General features: G+C 33.7%; 1 protein-coding gene across 1 annotated transcript in view; it reads left to right on the forward strand.

Annotated features, from left to right (window-relative positions):
- Positions 1-20,498, forward strand: part of ARL13B (ARF like GTPase 13B) — a 58,021-nt gene that overhangs the window by 11,683 nt on the left and 25,840 nt on the right. Inside the window, exons 3-6 of the mRNA XM_074192298.1 lie at positions 984-1,233; positions 13,415-13,520; positions 15,011-15,213; positions 18,222-18,330. Of these exons, the coding sequence (XP_074048399.1) occupies positions 984-1,233; positions 13,415-13,520; positions 15,011-15,213; positions 18,222-18,330 (668 nt within the window). The remainder of the gene's footprint in view (positions 1-983; positions 1,234-13,414; positions 13,521-15,010; positions 15,214-18,221; positions 18,331-20,498) is intronic.

Raw genomic sequence — 20,498 nt, forward strand, 5'->3', positions numbered from 1 at the left:
AGCTTTCTAGAACTGATCCTGGTTTTCACATTTTGATTCCTGGTTTTATTTCTGAAGCCATCTATTTTCTAAATTTTTTTTTTCTATTTTCTCTAAAATGGAGATTTTTTTTTCTTAGGGTCGGAAGAGGCAGTGTGGTACAGTGAATGCAGTGTTAGACTCAGTTTAGGAAGGCTTAGGGTGCATACTCAGATGCTTGCTATTTTGGAACCAAGTCACATAACCTCTCTGAGCTAACTTTTATCATCTTCACCTAGGATTGATGATAATAGCATCCACCTCCCAGGGCTGTTGAGCTAATAAGTCACATGAGCTAATAAGCATAGAAGAATTTTGCAGTTTTTAATTGTTTAATCATTTCAGGCATGTCCAACTTTCTGAGATTCTATTTTGGGGTTTTCTCATCTTCGTTTTTTTTTTTGGTTGGGCAAAGAGTTTAAATGACATACTCAAGTATCAAGTGTCTGAGGCTGTGTTTTAACTTGGATTCTCCTAATTCCAGGGTTTGACCCCTATCCACTGCTTCACCTAGCTGCCCTCTTGAACTCAGGTCTTCCTAAAAATAGACTAGGTGCCCTTCCTGAGATCTTGCTGTCCATCTTCAATCCTTTACAAATAAAAAACACTGAATAAGTGTGAGATATTCTTATTAGGAAGAACAGGAGGAAAAAATAACATTTATATGTATGAATTGTTTGTAAGTCACTGCTTATATTTCTGACTTTTTGTGTATCTAATCTTTTCACTTTTAGACTATACAAGCTCTTTAAGGAGGTCTTTGTACCATGCATTTCTTTGTATTTTTTAAGTAGTGTATGGTGTTTGCCTAACATGTTTCTTTAAATGAATAGTTCAAAATAGTATGGCTTTACTTTAGCAGAATGATAATAGGATTTTTAAAAAAGAATTTAGCATAAAGTTAAATATTCATTAGCAAATGAAAGCCTAAAGAATATGTTTTGTTTTTCTTTCCTTTAAAACAGAAAATCCCAAAGATGTAGCTCCAACTGTTGGCTTTTCTAGACTTGATCTTAGACAGGGAAAGTTTGATGTTACAATTTTTGACATAGGAGGTGGACAGAGAATTCGAGGAATATGGAAAAATTACTACGCTGAATCATATGGGGTAATATTTGTGGTAGATTCCAGTGACGAAAAGAGAATGGAAGAAACTGGAGAGACTATAGCTGATGTTCTAAGACATCCTAAGATTTCAGGAAAGCCCATATTGGTGTAAGTATCAATTCTGAATATGCAAACTTGTGATAAGTGATGTACTGTGATAGATTGATTTATGTTTTAAAATATTGGACAGATGACAATATTAATTCTTAGTATCATGGGAATTGTATGCAGTGTAAACTTTTTTAATGCTCAAAGTTTAGTGATCCTTCCTTTCTTTATGATGCAATTTTTTCTACTATTCAACCATCTCACATTGGTTAGAAATATTCTATATAAACTCGAATTCTTTTGTCTTTTATGATGTTGAACAAAATAATTGGAGCAGGAGAGTGTGGCAGCCATGTAGAATTATTGATTTGCTGGGGGGACAAAAATTAGAATAGTCTTACCATGAATGGAAATGGGAAGAGGTACTAATTCATTTTCTTTTGATTGAGTGCCTTATATTTTATGTGCATTTTAATAATAAACTTTGTCACATTGATCTTTTAAATCTTTTAATTATGTTTTTGTATTTATGTCAAAATTATTTCTGAATATTCCCAATTCCCTTGTTAATCCTTACTGAGACAGATGTTATAAAAGTTAAGGAAAATTTAATCAACATATGAGAACTTAAATGACATTTCAGAGTATATGTGACATTGCATACCCATATCATCCTTGCCTTGCTTTGAATTATTATTGTGTAAATAATAGTGAGTATATAGTATATGCATCTTTTCTTGTGTAAACCTAAGTAAATCTGACTGCTATATCTTTCAACTCTTTCACTCCTTGAATGGAATTGTACTTTCCTGTCAAAAAGTTATGCAAAGGCGGCTAGGTGGCGCAGTGGATAAAGCACAGGCCTTGGAGTCAGGAGTACCTGGGTTCAAATCTGGTCTCAAACACTTAATAATTACCTAGCTGTGTGGCCTTGGGCAAACCACTTAACCCCATGTGCCTTGCAAAAACCTAAAAAAAAAAGTTATGCAATTAAATGTTGCATTAAAATTAGTTTATGAACACTGAAATTTTATCAGCAAAGAATTAGTAAAATTGACCCATAATCATACTGAACGTATTTTGCATTGGATTTTTATTAATAGTGTATTTAGATAAATGTTTATTTTTATGCTCTAGACTTATAAGCAATTTTTTTTAGATTCTTAACTCTTAAGTCAAACATTGAGTGTAATCTAATTTGATTATAGTTCATTACTTCACCAATCATTGTTCTTTTTGAGATGAGATACTAGGTTGCTTTTGTCTAGTTCTATGTGGTGAATTTTCATATAATTTTTGTATTCATGGGATATTATAAATTAAATTTTTTTTTTTTTAATTAAGGCAGTGGGGTTAGTTGACTTGCCGAAGGTCACACAGCTAGGTAATTATTGTCTGAGGCCAGATTTGAACTCAGGTACTCCTGACTCCAGGACTGGTGCTCTATCCACTGCACCACCTAGCTGCCCCCAATATTATAAATTTTTAAGATAGTAGATTTACTCCTAAACTTAATTTGTAGAAGAGGGGCCTAGGAAGAGTAACTAACTTAAGATCATTTAGGAGGTTTATAGCAAAGAATGAATATAGGTTATGTCTCACTGATTCCAGATATATCTCTTATGTTTCTGAGCCAAAGAACTTGTAAAAAAAAATGTCTCTTTCTTCCCAAATCACTCCATTCGGAATAAAATATAAGAGAGTAACTTGGACTTTATCATAAAATTTGACTGCATACCTATACATTTTTTAAAATATTAAGTCTAGTACAAATGAATCATAGCCTTCATCCCGTAATTGACTGGTTCAATTATACACTGCTTTTCACACTTGAATCCTTTCTGATGTTCTGCTGCCATTTCAGCACTGCCAATCCTCAACCCTGTTTATCTGCCTTTATTCCTATACTATGTAATTTAGCCCCATGCTAAATTGTAGGAAAATAAGAAGAGAGAGCTCTACTGTATAGGAATTTATTATCTAATAAGGGAAAACAGTACACAAAAGGAAGTTGACAATTGGGGAAGGCATAAGAAGAGGATTGGTGGGAGACATGATGTTCCTGGAGTGAAACCTAGCAGATCAGATGGAAAATGAAATTAGCTAGAAAGTTCTGAGCCTTCCTTAAAGGAATCCAAGGAGTTTTTTGCACCACCTTACATCTCTCCAATTTGAGGGAAGGGACAAGTGAGGGTGTTGAAGAGGTGTTGAGTATCAAAGTCTGAGTCACTCTTCTTGGTGATAAGATTTCAGGTGCTTAGCTTTTCTTTGTAAGATATTGCTAGAGTCAAACCAAACAGAGCAGCTGAAGGAAAAATGATGTGACCTCCCTTGTATTCTATACAGCTGAAGTCCAACAATATCATCTGCCATCCTTTTTTCTCCTGTTCCTGCCTCAAGGCACAGAGGTAGTCCTTCCTTATTGCCAAGTCCTGTACTTAGGATATGACCCTATCCCTTCCAGAAGCTTACCCTATCTTATCTCGCTTCTACCTCCAATAATTGGTGCCTACATGTATGTCTAAATAGATCTATGCTTTTGCTTTTTTATTGATATTTTATTTTTCCATTTACATTATGAAAATTTTTCACCATCCATCCACTTGCATGTTTATAAGTTAAACATTTTTCTACCACCCTCTCTTCTCTACCCTCTCTCCTCAATGGCAAATAGTCAAGTAAAAGTTGTGCATGTATATTTGTGTTTAACTTGCTTACATATTAATCATTCTGTGTGTGAAGAATTACAACTAAGGGAAGAGAAAGAAAATCATGGGATAGAAAGGAAAATCATGTGAGAAGTTTTTTAAAAATCCAATCCAATTCAGTCCTTTTTGGTTTTGTTTTTTCTTCTGAATGTGGATGTCCTTGTTTTTAACAGGTTTCTCCTAAATCACTAAACTGGTGAGAGGAGCTACATCTCTAATAGTTGATCAATTCACAATGTTGTTGTTAATGTGTACAATGTTTTCTTCATTCTGCTCCCTTCACACAAGCATCAGTTCCTGTACTTCTTTCCATGTTTCTCTAAAGTCCAATCATTCATAATTTCTTATAGAACAGTGGTAGACCTCCACAGCATTCATATAGCATAACTTGTTCAACCATTCCCCAAATGATGGGCATTTCTTCGATTTCCAGTTTGCCACTACAAAAAAGAACTGCTATAAATGTTTTTGAACATGTGGGACTTTTCCCAGTTTTTATGATTTTTTTCTTGATACAGGCCTAATATTGGTATTACTGGGTCAAAGGATATGATCAGTTTTATTGCTCTTTGGGCATAGTTCCATATTGCTCTACAGAATCATGGATTAGTTCGCTATTCCATCAGTGATTCATTAATTCCTACAACCTCTCCAGCATTGATCAGTTTCCCTTTTTGCTCTCTTAGTCAATCTGATAGGTGTCACAGTTGTTTAAATATTCATTTCTCTAGTAAATAATGTTTTGGAGAATTTTCATATGATTTTATAAAGTTTTAATTTCTTCAGTTGAAAACTTCCTATTCATTTCCATTGACTATTTAGCAATTGGGGAATAGTTCAGTTCTGTATATATTTTAGAAGTGAGACCTTTATCAGAACCAGTAGCAATGAAAATTGTTTTCCAGCTTTTTGTTTTCCTTCTTATCTTGACTGTATTGGTTTTACCAGTGCAGCAATTTAATTTAACATAGTCAAAAACATCCACTTTGTAATTTATAATGTACCCTATTTCTTGTTTTGTCATAAATTTCTCCCTTTTCCATAGATCTGACAGAGTATTTCAATTGGTCTATGGCCCCTTTATATCTAAATCCTGTACCCATTTTGATCTTATTTTGGTATAGGGTGTGAAATGTGTATCTATTCTTAGTTTTTGCCATACAATTTTTCAGTTTTCCCAGCAGTTTATGTCAAATAGTGAATTCTTATCTAGAAGGTTTGGTTTTATTTTTGGATTTGTCAAATTGGTCCATTATTCTATTTCTAATTTTTTTAAGGATACACACACACACACACACACACACACACACATTTTATTCACTTATTTATCTATTTATTTGTTTGTTTATTTATTTTACCAATACTTTGCAATGGTAGGTTTCACTTTATTTTATTCACAAGGTTTTGAGTTTTACATTTTTCTCCTTCCTTCCCTTCCCCCTCCCCCTGACAGAAAGCCATCTACTATAGGTTCTACATGTGCAATTATGCTAAACATAGATCCATATTAATCATGTTGTGAAAGAAGAATCAAATACAAATGGAAGAAAAAACATGAGTGAGAAAATAACGACATGATACATAAGCTAACTTGGTGTCTCATAGTCATTGGTTTCTATTTGTCCAATTCTAATTTTTAGGGTTTTATTTTCTTCAGTTAGCTTTTGTATTTCCTTTTTACTTTTAAGTGAGTTCCTTTTCCAGTTGATTAATTTTACATTTTAGTGAGTTTCATTCCTTTTCAAGGTGGTCAGTTCTATTTTTTTTGATGAGTTACATTCTTTTTCCTGTTGCTCATTTTTACTTTTAAAGGAGTTGATTTCTTGAGTTAATTTTTCGTAATTGTCCTGCATGGCAATCATTTCTTTTTTCCATTTTTTTCTTTTCTTCTTTGGTTTTAAAAAATCGTTTTTAAGCTTTACATTGAGTTTTGAATATGCATCCAATTCATAAATTCCTTTGAGACTTCCCTATAGGTAATTTGTCTCTGCTTTCTTCTTCTGAGGTGGCATTTTTTTAATCATCTCTCTGAATAGTAGCTTTCTGTAGTTTAGCACTCTTTTTTTTTTCTTATTTTGATAGTTGAGTTCTGCTCTTGATGTTTAAGGAGTAGAATCCTTCAGGTGTTGCCTATGCAGAGGTTTGTTTTTTCCTTAACTGCTATGAGCATTTTTGTACAGGTGATGTTTTTACCCATTTTCATAAATCTCTTCAGGGTGTAGATCCAATAGTGGTATTGCTGGAACAAAGGGTATGTACATTTTTATTGCCCTTTGGGAATAATTCCAAATTACTTTCCAGAAAGGTTGGATGAGTTCACAGCTCCACCAACAATATATTACTGTCCCAGATTTCCCACATCTTTTGCAACATGGATCATTGTCCTTTCTAGTCATAATGGCCAATCTGAGAGCTGTGAGGTGGTACCTCAAAGATGGTTTAATTTGCATTTCTCTAATAAATAGTGATTTAGAGCAATTTTCATATGATTGTAGATTGCTTTGATTTCCTCAGCTGTAAATTGCCTTTGCATATCATTTGACCATTTGTCTATTGGGGAATGGCTTATCTTTTTTTTTTTTTTAAATTGACTCAGTTCTCTGTATATTTTAGAGATGAGACCTTTGTTAGAAACACTAGTCGTAAAAATTGTTTCTGAATTTACAACATTTCTTTTGATCTTGGTTACAGTGGTTTCGTCTCTACAAAAGCCTTTTAATTTAATGTAATCAAAATTATCTAGTTTGATTTTAATGATGTTCTCCATCTCTTCCTTGGTCATAAATTGCTTCCCTTTCCATAGATCTGGCAGTTAAACTACTCTGTGATCTTCTAGTTTGTTTATAATATTGTTTTTTTTTTTATGTTTAGATCCTGTATCCATTTTGATCTTTTTCTTGGTATAGGGTGTGAGGTATTGATCTAATCCGTTTCTTCCATACTAACTTAGTTTTTCCAACAGTTTTTTTTATCAAAGAGATAGTTTTTATCCCAATAACTGGATTCTTTGGGGTTATCAAACAGCAGATTACTATAATAATTTCCTGCTATTGCACCTAGTCTACTGCACTGATCCCCCACTCTATCTCTTAGGCAATACCAGACAGTTTTGATGATTGAAGCTTTATAATAAAATTTTAGATCAGGTAGAGCTAAGTCACCTTTTGCACTTTTTTCATTAAATCCCTGGAGATTCTCGACTTTTTATTTCTCCATATGAATTTACTTACAATTTTTTTCTAACTCATTGAAATAATGTTTTGGAATTTTGATTGGTAGAGCACTAAACAAGTAGATTAATATTGGTAGGATTATCATTTTTATTATATTTGCTTGGCCTATCCATGAGCAGTTGATATTTGCCAAGAAAAGTCTGATTTTATTTGTGTGAGAAGTGTTTTGTAATTGTTTTCAAAAAGTTTCTGAGTCTACCTTGACAGGTAGACTCGCAGGTATTTTGTATTGTCTGAGGTTACTTTGGGATTTCTCATTCTAGCTCTTTCAGCTGCATCTTGCTAGTTATATATATATATATATATATATATATATATATATATATATATATATATATATATATATATATATATATATACACACACACACATACATATGTATATATATAAATTGAGGATTTAGGAGAGTTTATTTTATATCCTGCGACTTTGCTAAAGTTGCAAATTATTTCTAGTAGCTTTGAAGATGACTTTTTGGGATTCTCTAGGTATACCATCATGTCATCTGCAGAGAGTGAGAGTTTTGTCTCTTCCTTCCCTATTCTAATTCTTTTGATTTCTTTTTTTCCTCTTATTACTGAAGCTAGCATTTCTAATATAATATTGAATAGTAGTGGCGATAGTGGGCATCCTTGTTTCACTCCTGATCCCCTATCCCCATTATACCTAATGCTTGTTGACAGTTTCAAATAGATACTGTTTATTATTCTAAGGAATAATCCCTTTATGCCTATGCTCTCTAGTGTTTTTAGTAGGAATGGGTGCTGTATTTTGTCAAAAGTTTTTCAGCATCTATTGATATAATCATATGATTTCTGATAGGTTTGTTATTGATATAATTAATTATACTAACAGTTTCACTAATATTGAACCAAACCTGCATTCCTGGGATAAATCCTACTTGGTAATAATGTATTATCCTAGTGATAACTTGTTGTAGTCATTTTGCTAAGATTTTATTTAAGATTTTTGCATCTATATTTATCAGGGACATAGGTCTATAATTTTCTTTCTCTGTTTTAACTCTTCTTGGTTTAGGTAACAGCATAATATAGCTTTCATAGGCAGAGTTCTGTCTTCACCTATTTTTCCAAGTAGTTTATATAGAATTGGAACAAATTGTTCCATAAATGTTTGATAGAATTCACTTGTGAATCCATCTGTCCCTGGAGACTTTTTCTTGGGGAGTTCAGTGATGGCTTGTTGAATTTCTTTTTCTGAGATAGGGTTATTTAGGTATTTAATTTCCTCTTCATTTAGCCTAAGCAACTTATATTTTTGTAACTAGTCCCCCATTTCATTTAGATTATCAAATTTATTGGCATAGAGTTAGACAAAATAATTCTTAATTATTACTTTTATTTCCTCATTGGTGGTGAGTTCACCTTTAACATGTATGATACTAGTAATTTTGTTTTATTCTTTCTTTTTTTTTTAAATCAAATTGGCCAGAGGTTTATCAATTTTAGTGTTTTTTCATAAAACCAGCTCTTGGTTTTATTCATTAATACAATAATTTTTTTGCTTTTGCTTTTATTAATTTCTCCTTTAATTTTTAGAATTTCTAATTTGGTGTCTAACTGGGGGTTTTTAATTTGTAAATTCTCTAATTTTTTAAGTTGCACATTTAATTCACTGATTTCCTCTTTCTCTAGTTTATTTATATAAGCATTTAAAGATATAATGTATTCCCTGACAGCCACCTCGAGTGTATCCCATAGGTTTTGGTATCTTTTTTCATTATTGTCATTATCTAGGATGAAATAATTCTTAATTTGTTGTTTGATCCACTCATTCTTTAAAATGAGGTTATTTAGTTTCCAGTTAGTTTTGGGCTATATCTCCCTGGCCCCACATTGCATATTATTATTGCATTATGATCTGCAAAAGCTGTATTCACTATTTCTGCCTTTCTGCAATTTATCATTAGGTTTTTATGCCCTAGTACATGGTCAGTTTTTGTGTAAGTGCCATGTACTGCAGAAAAGGAAGTATATTCCTTTCTATCTCCATTCAGTTTCCTCCATAAGTCTATCATATCTAGGTTTTCTAACACTCTATTTACCTCCTTAACTTCCTTCTTATTTATTTTATAGTTAGATTTATCTAACTCTGAGACTGGGAGGTTTGAGTTCTCCCATTAATAGAGTTTTGCTCTCTATATCTTCCTGTCACTTCTTCAACTTCTCCTCTAAGAATTTGGATGCTTTCCCATTGGGGGCATACATATTCAGTATTGAAGTTACTTTATTGTCTATGGTACATTTTACGAAGATATAGTTTCCTTCCTTATCTCTCTTTATGCTATTTTTGCAGCTGTTTTGTCTGAGATAAGGATTCCTACCCCTACTTTTTTCACTTCAGCTGAAGCAAAATATATTTTGCTCTAGCCTTTTACCTTTACTCTTTATGTATCTCTCTACTTCAAATGAGTTTCTTGTAACCAGCATATTGTAGGATTCTGGTTTTTAATCCATTCGCTATTTGCTTACATTTTAAGGGAGAGTTTATCCCATTCACATTCAAAGTTATAATTACTCTTTATTGCCTTCCTTGTTATCTTCCCCCTTTTTGTATTTCCCCCCTTTTCCCCTTTATCCATATCCCCCAGTGTTTTGTTTCTGAATACCAGCATCTTCAATGTTGTTTGCCCTCTTATTTCCAACTCCCCCTCCCCTTTTTCCCCCTTTCCCTTTGCCCCTTCCTCTGTCCCTTCCTTCTGTTGATCTCCCTTTCCTCCTCCTCCTCCCCCTTTTCCCCTTTAATATTTTAAAGGTAAGATAAGTTTCTTAACTGAGTGTGTATATTTTAAATTAAAGCCAGTCTGATGAGAGTAAGATCCAGGCAGTTCTTACCTCTTCCCTTCTTTCCCTCTATTGCAATAAGTCCTTTGTATCTCCTAATGTAATGAGATTTATCACATTCAGTCTCCTCCATCCTCGCTTCTCTTTACTGAACCCTCTTTTAAGAGGTTTGTTTTTAAATCATTCTATCTGAGTCACAGGAAGGTCTTGAGTGTCCATCACTTCTGGCTATTCTCTCCACTAGAATTACAATTATTGAGAGTTATTAGAGTCGTTCTCCCAGGTAAGGATAAATACAGTTTCATCTTATTGGATAACATTTTCTCAAATAAGTCACGTGTATCCATCTCTTCTGGCTAATTATATTCTCTCCAATAGAGGTACAATTCTCGAAAGTTGTTAAAGTCTCTCTTCCAGGTAGGGATAGTACCAGTTACATCTTATTTGATAAGTTTTCCCCCTCCCCCCCTTTTTAAAAAAAATTCACCTTCTCTTGTGTCTCTTAAGTCTCCTGTTTGAAGTCCAAATTTTATATTAAGCCCTGGTCTTTTCATCAGTAAATGTTGGTAGTCTCCTATTTCATTAAATGTCCTTCTTTTGCCCTGGAAGAGAAGGCTCAGCTTTGCCAGACAGTGGATTCTTGGCTGCATTCCAAGGTCCCTTCCTTTTTGGAATTTTGCATTCCAGGCCCTTCAATCCCTTATTATTGATGCTGCTAGGTCCTGTTTAATCTTTACTGTGGCTCCTTCTTATTTAAATTGTTTCTTTCTGGCTGCTTGTAGGATTTTCTCTTTTATCTGATAGTTCTAGAATTTGGCTACAATATTACTTGGTGTTTTCATTTGGGCATCCCTTTCTGGAGGGAATTGATGCATTTTTTCAATAACGATTTTGCCTTCTGGTTCCATGATATCAGGACAATTTTCTATCACTAAACACTATAATATTGAGTCCATGCTTTTGTTCTCTTCAATGTTTTTAGGATGACCAATAATTTTTAGGTTATCTTTCCTCAGTCTATTCTCAAAGTCAGTGGTTTTGCTGATGAGGTATTTAACATTTTCTTCTATTTTTTTCAATTTTTTGGTTTTGTTTAACAAGTTCTTGTTGTCTCATGAAGGCATTGGTTTCCATAGACTCCATTCATTTTTTTAGGGAAGAATTTTCTTCATTTACCTTTTGCAACTCCTTTTCCAATTGGTCAATTCTATTTTTGTAAGAGTTTTACCTTTGATCATTTGGGGTTTTGAGTGAATTATTTCCTTTTTGCATTTGTCCAATTGTATTTTCCAAGGATTTTTTTTTTGTTGCAAGGTGTTAGTTTTCTCTTGGGTTTCTTTTCCTAAAAAATTTTCCAATTGATTTTTAAACTCCTTCCTGATTTTTTCAAGGAAATCTTTCTGTGCTGGAGACCAAATCATATTCTCCTCAGGAGTCTCTCTGAGTTAGGGTCTTTTCCTTCTAGGAATTTTTTTATGGTCCTCTCTTTCTGATGGCCTTTCTTCATTTTCCTAATATCTTGTGTTGGGGGTAGGGGTTGGTTCACAGAGGTTTGGTATTGAGATTCCTAGAGGCTTTATTCACTCACTGCAATTTCTTCAGCTGGCCAGTAGGGGGTGCTGAAGGCTTTGCTCACTGAGTGTCTAGTAGAATGTGTTGGAGGCTTTTCTCACTCCTCCTGGCCAGTATGGGGTGATAGAGGCTGGAACCTACCCTCCAGCCCTTCCTGTAAGTTCCAGTCTGTTCGTTCCTTGGCCAGGCCTCCACTCTCTGGTTGTTTCTCAGAGCAAAGTGGTTCCCACAGTGAAGTGCTTCCCATAGCGAAAAAGCCCTCCTGGGACTGATCTTGGATTAGTCTGGCTCTAGCTCCTCCCTCACTGGCTGTTGGCACTCTGCACTCACTACATCCTCAATCCCCGAAGACAGACCTTGAGGTAGATGTTATTTTTCTAGCTTCTCCTTGTGGATTTTGTCAATAGGACTTCCATTAAGAGGTTTGTTTCATATTGTTATGAGGGAAAATCAGGAGACCTTAGCATAGGACTTGGCTTTTCTCTGCCATCTTGGCCGGAAGTAATTTGGTTTTTTTCAACATATTTTTCAGTGACTTTGGTGAAGAATTAGATGTTATACTTATGAAAATTTATTGACAACACAAATGGTTAATTCCTTTGATAAAAGAATTAGGAGAAACTACTTCAATAGGCTAAAATATTGGAGTGTTACTAGCATTATAACATTTATAGAATGAATATTTTCTTTTCTTTTTTTTATTTATTTAAGGCAATGGGCAAGTGACTTGCCCAAGGTCACACAACCAGGCAATTATTATATGAACTTAGGTCCTCCTGACTGCAGGGTAGGTGCTTTATCCACCATGCCACCTATATGCCCTAGAATCATTGTTAAATTCTAACTTTTGTTAAAAAAAAAAACCAACCCCCCAAACCCAACACTGCTCAGATAAAGAATAGTGTGATGACAAGATCTGACTTCACAAACTACCTTATTCATACGTGCAGGGAGTTAGTAGACATTGATCCTAATGCAAAACCCCATACCTAAAACTGAAGCTGAGATTCTAATAAATGGAAGGAAATTCTTATTACAGTGAAGAAATACTTTGGATTATGATAAAACCAAGAAGTATACCCAAAGGAACAGAGTAACCTCTCATCTTGAGTATAATGGAAAAATTTTTACTCATTATGTACTAACTACTGCTGTTTCTAGCTCATTAATTATCTCTTATTCATCTTCTTGGTAACTTTCATTTTTTCTTCCCAAAAGTAGTGGTTATCTTTCAATGGGGAGATTAAGTAGAAATGTGTTAATTAATATGTTAAAAGTCTTATGAGGCACCATACTAAAAGCTTTTTGAATTAGTAGATTTAAATAAATGATTAGGAGAGAAGATGTCATATGTTTCCAAGCATACTTTTTGTTGCAATCCTATTGAGTTATTGAAAGATTTTTACTGTTCATTGATATATTTTTGTGATTTACTGAAAATCACATGGAACACTACTACTAAATAGGAGAAATTGAGAATATTTATCTTTTTCTATTTTATTATAATTTCCTAAATCAGGAATGATATTCAAGGATTTTTTCTTAATGTACCTTTCTAAAGATTTACCCAGGTAAATAAATATATTATGCATCTAAATTGTGCTTGATTCCATTAGGTGGTATGAAAAAGAAAAAACAATAAAGCTCGCAAAATATTTTACATGTATTATCTCATTTCTAGCTCTTTAGTTACTTCTTTTTCACACCTAGCAATATAGGCAGTAAACTAGATCAGTCCTAAGATTTTTTTTAAGAACTTGCTTTACAAACACAAAGGAAGAAAGGGTAAAATAAATCTTAAAGGATTATCTGAAATTCAGTTAGTGATTGAAAACTTTAAATATCAGTATTTTTGATTGACTTGATTTTTGAATACCTTGATCATAAGCTTGTTATAAAACTACCTCTTATTTTTGTTTTCTAGGTTGGCAAATAAACAAGATAAAGAAGGGGCTTTAGGAGAAGTAGATATAATGCATTCTTTATCTCTAGAAAAACTTGTCAATGAGCAAAAATGTCTTTGTCAAATAGTAAGTTCTCTTTTCCTCGTTCTGTGTTTGCTAATTATCTTATGGATAATTTTATTATAAAAATTGCTTGCCTTTTCAGCAAAAGTCATTAAATAGCACTGTAATTTGGCAAATCATGTTTTCTCTGACTCTACACTCATTGTTTTTTTTTTTTTTAGGTTTTTTTTGGTAAGGCAAACGGTGTTAAGTGGCTTGCCCAAGGCCACACAGCTAGGTAATTATTAGAGACTGGATTTGAACCCAGGTTCTCCTGACTCCAGGGCCGGTGCTTTATCCACTACGCCACCTAGCTTCCCCCTACACTCGTTGTTGAAGTGTTCAGAAATGCCATGATATTTCTTTTCAGTTCAATTAACTTTTACAGTCACTTAAGTATTGTAAAATTAAAAAAAAAAATTTTTAGTTTTTTACAGGTGTAGAGCTTGTTATCATGCCTATAAAATATGTATGCATCACATTGACTTTCATGTAGACAGGAATAAAATTTTTGATATAGTTTCAGTGTAGTTATCAATCTATGTTAGTAGAAAATTTTCCTTCCTTCAAAGTCTCTTTGTCAGTGTATTCACAGTTGTATTTTAAAAAACACTGTTGATTAAAAATAGACTATATATGGAGGAACGTTTTTGAAATTCATGTAAAGAGGATCCAATTGTTAAGCTTTTGGTATTAAGATTGAGGCTTTAAGGCAGTTTTCACAATCAGGGTCTAAGTGTCACCCTTGCCTTGAGATCCCAATATTGTCTATGACATTTGACTGATATACAGGCTAGGTCCAGGGAGGGTGCCAGTGGTAGGATGGGTATGTGTGTGTGTTGTGTGTGTGTGTGTGTGTGTGTGTGTGTGTGTGTGTGTGTGTGTGTAAATAAAGTTTAGTTTCTTTTTAAAAATTTAAAAACTATAACTAGAAATGATAATAATTTCATCCTGTTTTCTAACACCCAACTTTTAGATCACTGATACACTCTAAGTTGTCAAAAAAAAGATCCAAATTGTGTTGCTAAAACTACTAAAACTTAAAACTACATGGATACTTTATATAACTTCCTCTATTTCATTTCCTTTATATGTAGATAGATTAATGATCATGCTAATGGAAATAGCTGATATATACATTTGTATATTACGTAAATTTGATATATACTTGGCATAGTAGATACAGTGCTAGACCTGGAATCACGAAAAACTGGGCTTTGAATCCTTCCTGAAACACTGACTAACTGGTATTATGAAAAGGTCATTTATCCTTTCTGGATTTCAGTTTCTTTATCTGCAGAGTTAGTAATTTGGATTAAATCTGTGATACTGTAAAACAGTACAATTTCTAAGTTTAAAAGATAAATTATTTTTTTTTACTTTAGAATTATGCAGTTATCTTGTTCAGTTATTTTGAGATAACTCTTAATATGGTTAATTGCCTTATACTTGGGTCTAGGTAATGTTCATGTGTTTACTATTTACCCTTAAACTGTTCTTTACCATGTCTTTAGCAACCTTGTTCAGCAGTCTTGGGCTCTGGGAAGAACATTGATAAGTCCATAAGAAAAGGTCTTTATTGGTTGCTGTGCAGCATTGGAAATGATTTTGATGCTATAAATGAACGTGTTGAAAAAGACACAGTTGCTCAACAAACTTTGGAGGAAATTGAAAGACGGGAACGAATTGAGCGAGTGAAGCAACTTCGAAGAGAAAGGTACTGACTAATTAAAGTTCACAGCCAAATGCATCTCATGTCAAAAACAAATTGTGGAAATAATTTATATTTGTTATTTTTATCCATTCAGTTTCCTCTTTCTGTATGAAGGAAGCCAATGGGTAAGAATTTGCTATTTCTTTTTGTTTGTTTTTTGCAAGGCAATGGGGTTATGTGACTTGCTTGAGCACAGCTAGGTAATTATTAAGTGTCTGAGGTCAAATTTGAACTCAGGTTCTCCTGACTCCAGGGCCGGTGTTCTATCCACTGTGCCACTTAGCTGCCCCAAGAATTTATTTCTATGGATCTTTTGCAGTTGCAAATTTGGATGCTATATTTATAATGCTCCTTGTAGTATACAATTATTATTATGCAAATGTTATGTTGAAGGCAAATTTACACAAAGACCATCAAATTTTGCTTGTAAGTCTTCATCATAGTTAGATAATTTTGCCTATCTTGCTTGTCAACTTTGACATAGAGTGAATTTTCAAAGAAATTGTTAGATTAAAATCTGTTTATCTGCTTTTCTTTTGTGGAAGAAAAGTTCTGCTCTTCATAAACAGTATTGACTGAATGAAAACACTTAGGTTTTAACTGATTAAATGTGGATTAAAAATTAATCATGCCTTTTTATTTTTAAATAATGCACCAAATTAAACAAGGTGAAATTTAAGATGTCATTACAAATTCATATAGTAGTCTTATAATTATCTTATGTTGACTGTCTCTCTTCATATCAAGGGAGAAAGGTGGGGGTAATTGTTCTCTCCTTATTTGATAATTTTTTTTACAAGACACATAAGTTCCATAGACCTAAAAAACCATTGAAGAGATCATGAAGGATGTGGTTAACTAGGTTATGATTCTACTAGGCATTGCTCAAAAACTAGGAAAAGATGAGTTTTGACAATAAGGAAACATATCTTTGTTGTTACAGTCTGCTAATACAGTTCTCTAATGATAATTTTTCCTTTAAGTCACATATAGGCTTGATCTTTAGGAGAAATATTTGTAGAATTACTAATTTTCCTTTTTCTAAGAAAATCAGGCATATAATAATGCCCTTTGTCTTTAGGGAGAATTAAGTTTCATCATTTTATTTGTTTTACTGATAATTGATAAAAAAATAGAATCATGAGGATATTAGTTTTCATAGACATCTTGAATTTTTTCACCTTAATCAAACTCTTTTGTATATTTTTAAAATCTTAAATGTTGTATCATTTTAAAAGTACAAAACAATAGTAATTATGTAGATTAAACTTGGACAATTTCTGTCTAAAAAAAAGGGTACATAGCTATATCTATATATACATATTTATATAAATATACATACATATATATGTAAAATATAACTGAGATTCTTCGAGTCTCTTCTTTTTCCTGTTGAATATAAAGCAAGTATTTTGATAATAGATTTTTATGAAAGAAATTTTCACTTATTTTTTTCACAATATTTTTATTTTTTCCTCCCCCAAAACTAGTCCATTTTATAGGCAATTTTCCCTGTAACATTCCTCCTTTTTTTCCTTTTCTGCTTCCCCATGCAGATCCAACCACACTTGTGTTCCAAGGTCCCTTCTGGTGAGCAAAGCCTTCATAATTAACAAATTATAGGTGTAAATTTGTGAGTGTGATACAGAAACTTTTTCCCCGGCATATAGTTTCATTGATCCAGCTACTTATTTCCAGTATATTTGGAAAACAAAAAGCTATATTCATAGAAATACTTGATTATATTTTTTAAATAATTACTAAATGAATAACTTGAAAAATGAATGCCACAAGAAAGGTTACATTAGTCATGTTTTCATCATAATATATATAAGCATTAAAAGTTTCACCTGTGACTCAGTGTCATCATATTTTAGTTATGATCTAGGGCTAAAAACTTTATTATTCTTTATTATTTTTAATTATTCTTTATTATGTCCTTGACTGTTCTGTTTCAGGAACTCTGCATTCATTACCTTTCATACATGATCTCATTTTCTATAATCACAGAGACAATTAATATGCCATTGATGACTAGTTTTATTTACATGATAAAGCAAGTTTTTAATAGGTCCATATACTACTGTGCATGAGTACAACTCTTATGCAGTAATTTAAACATGTGTGCTCTAATGATGTGTCTTTATTGTTTTCTGTCATTTAAATAGGTAGACAAACTTTGTCTATAGATATGCATGCTCTTTATTTTTAGATAAACATTCAAGAAAAAGGAAACTGAGAGGAGACAAAGGAATAATGAAACATCTAGTATGTCAAAACATCAGTTCATAAAGATGATAAAGATTTGGGGAAAACAGTTATTTGTGTCTTCTATACCACCAGTTATAGTGCTGATGGAGATTTTTTTTAAGTGGAAAAACTGGTAAACAAGATTTACTGTTAGGTGCAATAAATAATTTTTAAAACCCTGTGACCTTGTTGTCAAAGACTTCCCTTTTTGGTCCAAGTTGTACTTAAAGAAAAAAATTCCATTAACAAGCATTTGTTAAAAATCTACTATTTGTCAGGTACTGTAGTAGTTGCTGAGAAAAAAAGGAAAAAATGAAACAATCCTGTAAATTCTCAAGGAACTTACAGTCTATTGAGGGAAACAGGATGTTCATGTGTAAATAAATACACATATACCTCCCTACATATGTATACATACATGCATGTCATCCACTAAGTAATTTTATCAGGGTGCTAGTAATTAATCAGAAAATTCCTCATAAAGTGTTGTTTGAATTTAGTTAAAAGGAAACCTAGGATTCTAAGAGGTAAATGTGAGTAGGAGCTATGTTTAAGCCTGGGACCAGCCTATTTAAAGGTAGGGAAACAGGTGAGATAATCATGTGGAAGACCATCACAGGTTACCTGAAAGGTCACTAGAGATCAATTACAAATAATTTTTGCATTAAATTGTTTGCATTTTTAAAAATTTAATTTATTTGAAAATTACATATAACAATTTAAAGACTTTTGAGTGAGAGATTTTTTTTTTCATCTAACAGAGAAGAAAAGGAGAGAGAGCATGCTACAGATAAAACAATGGATTGTGGAATGGATTTTGATCCATCCATTGTCAGCCCTTTTCGACCTATAAATGAAGTAATCATGGAGGTATGCATAATGTCAAATGGAATTTTTGTTTTTAAGCCAAAGCCCATAAAAAGTTTTAGAGGAACATGGAAGGAAAATCAGAGAAATGATTTCCAAAAGACACCTAATGGTTCTGCTACTTTAATGACCAAAATGATTTTCAGCTGTGGTGCTAGAGATAGGGTGGTGTAAGTAAAGAGAGAGCTGGTTTCAAAGCCAGAAAGATCTAGTCTTGCCTCTGACATGTACTAGCTCTTTTTTTTATGAGGGCAAGTCATTTAACTTTTTTATAAAAATTATTTATTTTAGTACAAATGATTTTTTTATACATTACTAAAATATTCTTGTTTAAGAGTAAACATACCCCTCCCCCCAAAAAATATAGACCCTCATGAGCAATAAAGGAAAGAGGAAAAAAATAAAAGTTAAAGTTGAAAAAAAAATGATAGGGGCAGCTAGATAGCACAGTGGACAGAGCACTGGCCCTGGAGTCAGGAGCACCCAAGCCCAAATCTGGTCCCAGACACCCAACAATCACCCAATTGTGTGACCCTGGGCAAGTTACCACAACCCCACTGCCCTGCAAAAACAAAAACAAAATAAAATAAAGTGATAATAATGATGATAATAATAATGATGATGATGATGATGATCAGGTGTTGCAGTGGACAGAGCACTGGCCCTGGAGTCAGGAGCACCGGGGTCCAAATCCGGCTTCAGACACCCAACATTCACCCAGCTGTGCAGCCCTGGGCAAGCTATCAAGTCCCATCTGACCCACAACCCCCCCCCCCCCAAAAAAAAATAATAATAAAAAATGTGCTTCGGTCTGTACCAATACTGCTAGCTTTGTCATAGATGGATCACATTCTTTATGATAAGTCCATCACAAAGGCTACTTCCATATTTTTCCTCTGTTGCCATTGCTGATCGCAACTCCCTCCATTCATACTTCTCCACTATCATACACTATATTTTCTCTCTCCTTTCGCTCAGTCCCTCTTCTTAAAATGTGCTGTAGGGTAGCTGAGTAGCACAGCAGACTGATCACTGGCTCTGGGGCCAAGAGGCCCCAAGCCTACATACCACCCCTAGGGCCCAGCAACCACCTGGCCCTGTTGTCCTGGACAGGCCATACAATCCCAGCCCCTTGCAAGAAGTAAAAAAAGAAAATGTGTTATATCTGACCACTCTCCCCCACAGTCCACCCTCTCCTCCATTAATCACATTGTCTCCTTCCCTGTGTCCCCCTCTCTCCTTATTACTCTAGATGTCTATACCCCATTGAGTATATATATGCTGTTTCCTCAAGCCACCTCTGATGAGAGTGAAGGTTCCCTCATTCCCCCTTGCCTCCCCCCCCCTTCCATATCATTGCAATAGCTCATTGTAATAAAAAAAATCTTATTATATGAACTATCTTATCCTATTCCACCTCTCCTTTCTCTTACTCCCATTACATTTCCCTTTTAGCCATTGACTCCATTTTTACAATATATTATATCTTTAAATTCAGCCCTCTCCTGTGCTTCATCTATAGAAGCTCCTTTTACATGCTCTATTAAATGAGAAGTTGCTTATGAGTATTATCAGTATCATTTTTCTATGCAGGAATACATGTAGTTCATCATCATTAAGTCCCTCATAGTTTACCCTTCTCCACTCTCTATACTTCATCTGAGTCCTGTATTTGAAGATCAAACTTTCTCTTCAGCTCTGGCCATTTTTACAAGAACATTTGTAATTCCCCTGGTTCATTGAAAGTCTATCTTTTTCCCTGGAAGAGGACATTCAGTTTTGCTGGGTAGTTGGTTCTCGGTTGCATTCTGAGCTCTTTTGCCTTCTGCAATATTATATTCCAAGCCCTATGAGGCTTAAATGTAGTTGTTGCTAAGTCTTGTGTGATCCTGACTGCAGGTCCATGATATTTGAATTGTGTCCTTCTGGCTGCTTGTAAAATTTTCTCTTTGACTTGGGAGTTCTGGAACTTGGCTATAATATTCCTGGGGGTTGGTTTATTTTTTTTTGGATCTCTTTCTTGGGGAGATAGGTGGATTCTCTCAATTTCTATTTTGCCCTCTGCTTCTAGGATATCTGGGCAATTTTCCTGTAGGAATTCTTTAAAAATGATATCAAAGCTCTTTTCCTGATCATGACTTTCAGGTATCCAAATAAAATTTTAAATTATC

This window comes from Macrotis lagotis, chromosome 6 (assembly GCF_037893015.1).
Source record: "Macrotis lagotis isolate mMagLag1 chromosome 6, bilby.v1.9.chrom.fasta, whole genome shotgun sequence".
NCBI lineage: Eukaryota > Metazoa > Chordata > Mammalia > Peramelemorphia > Peramelidae > Macrotis > Macrotis lagotis.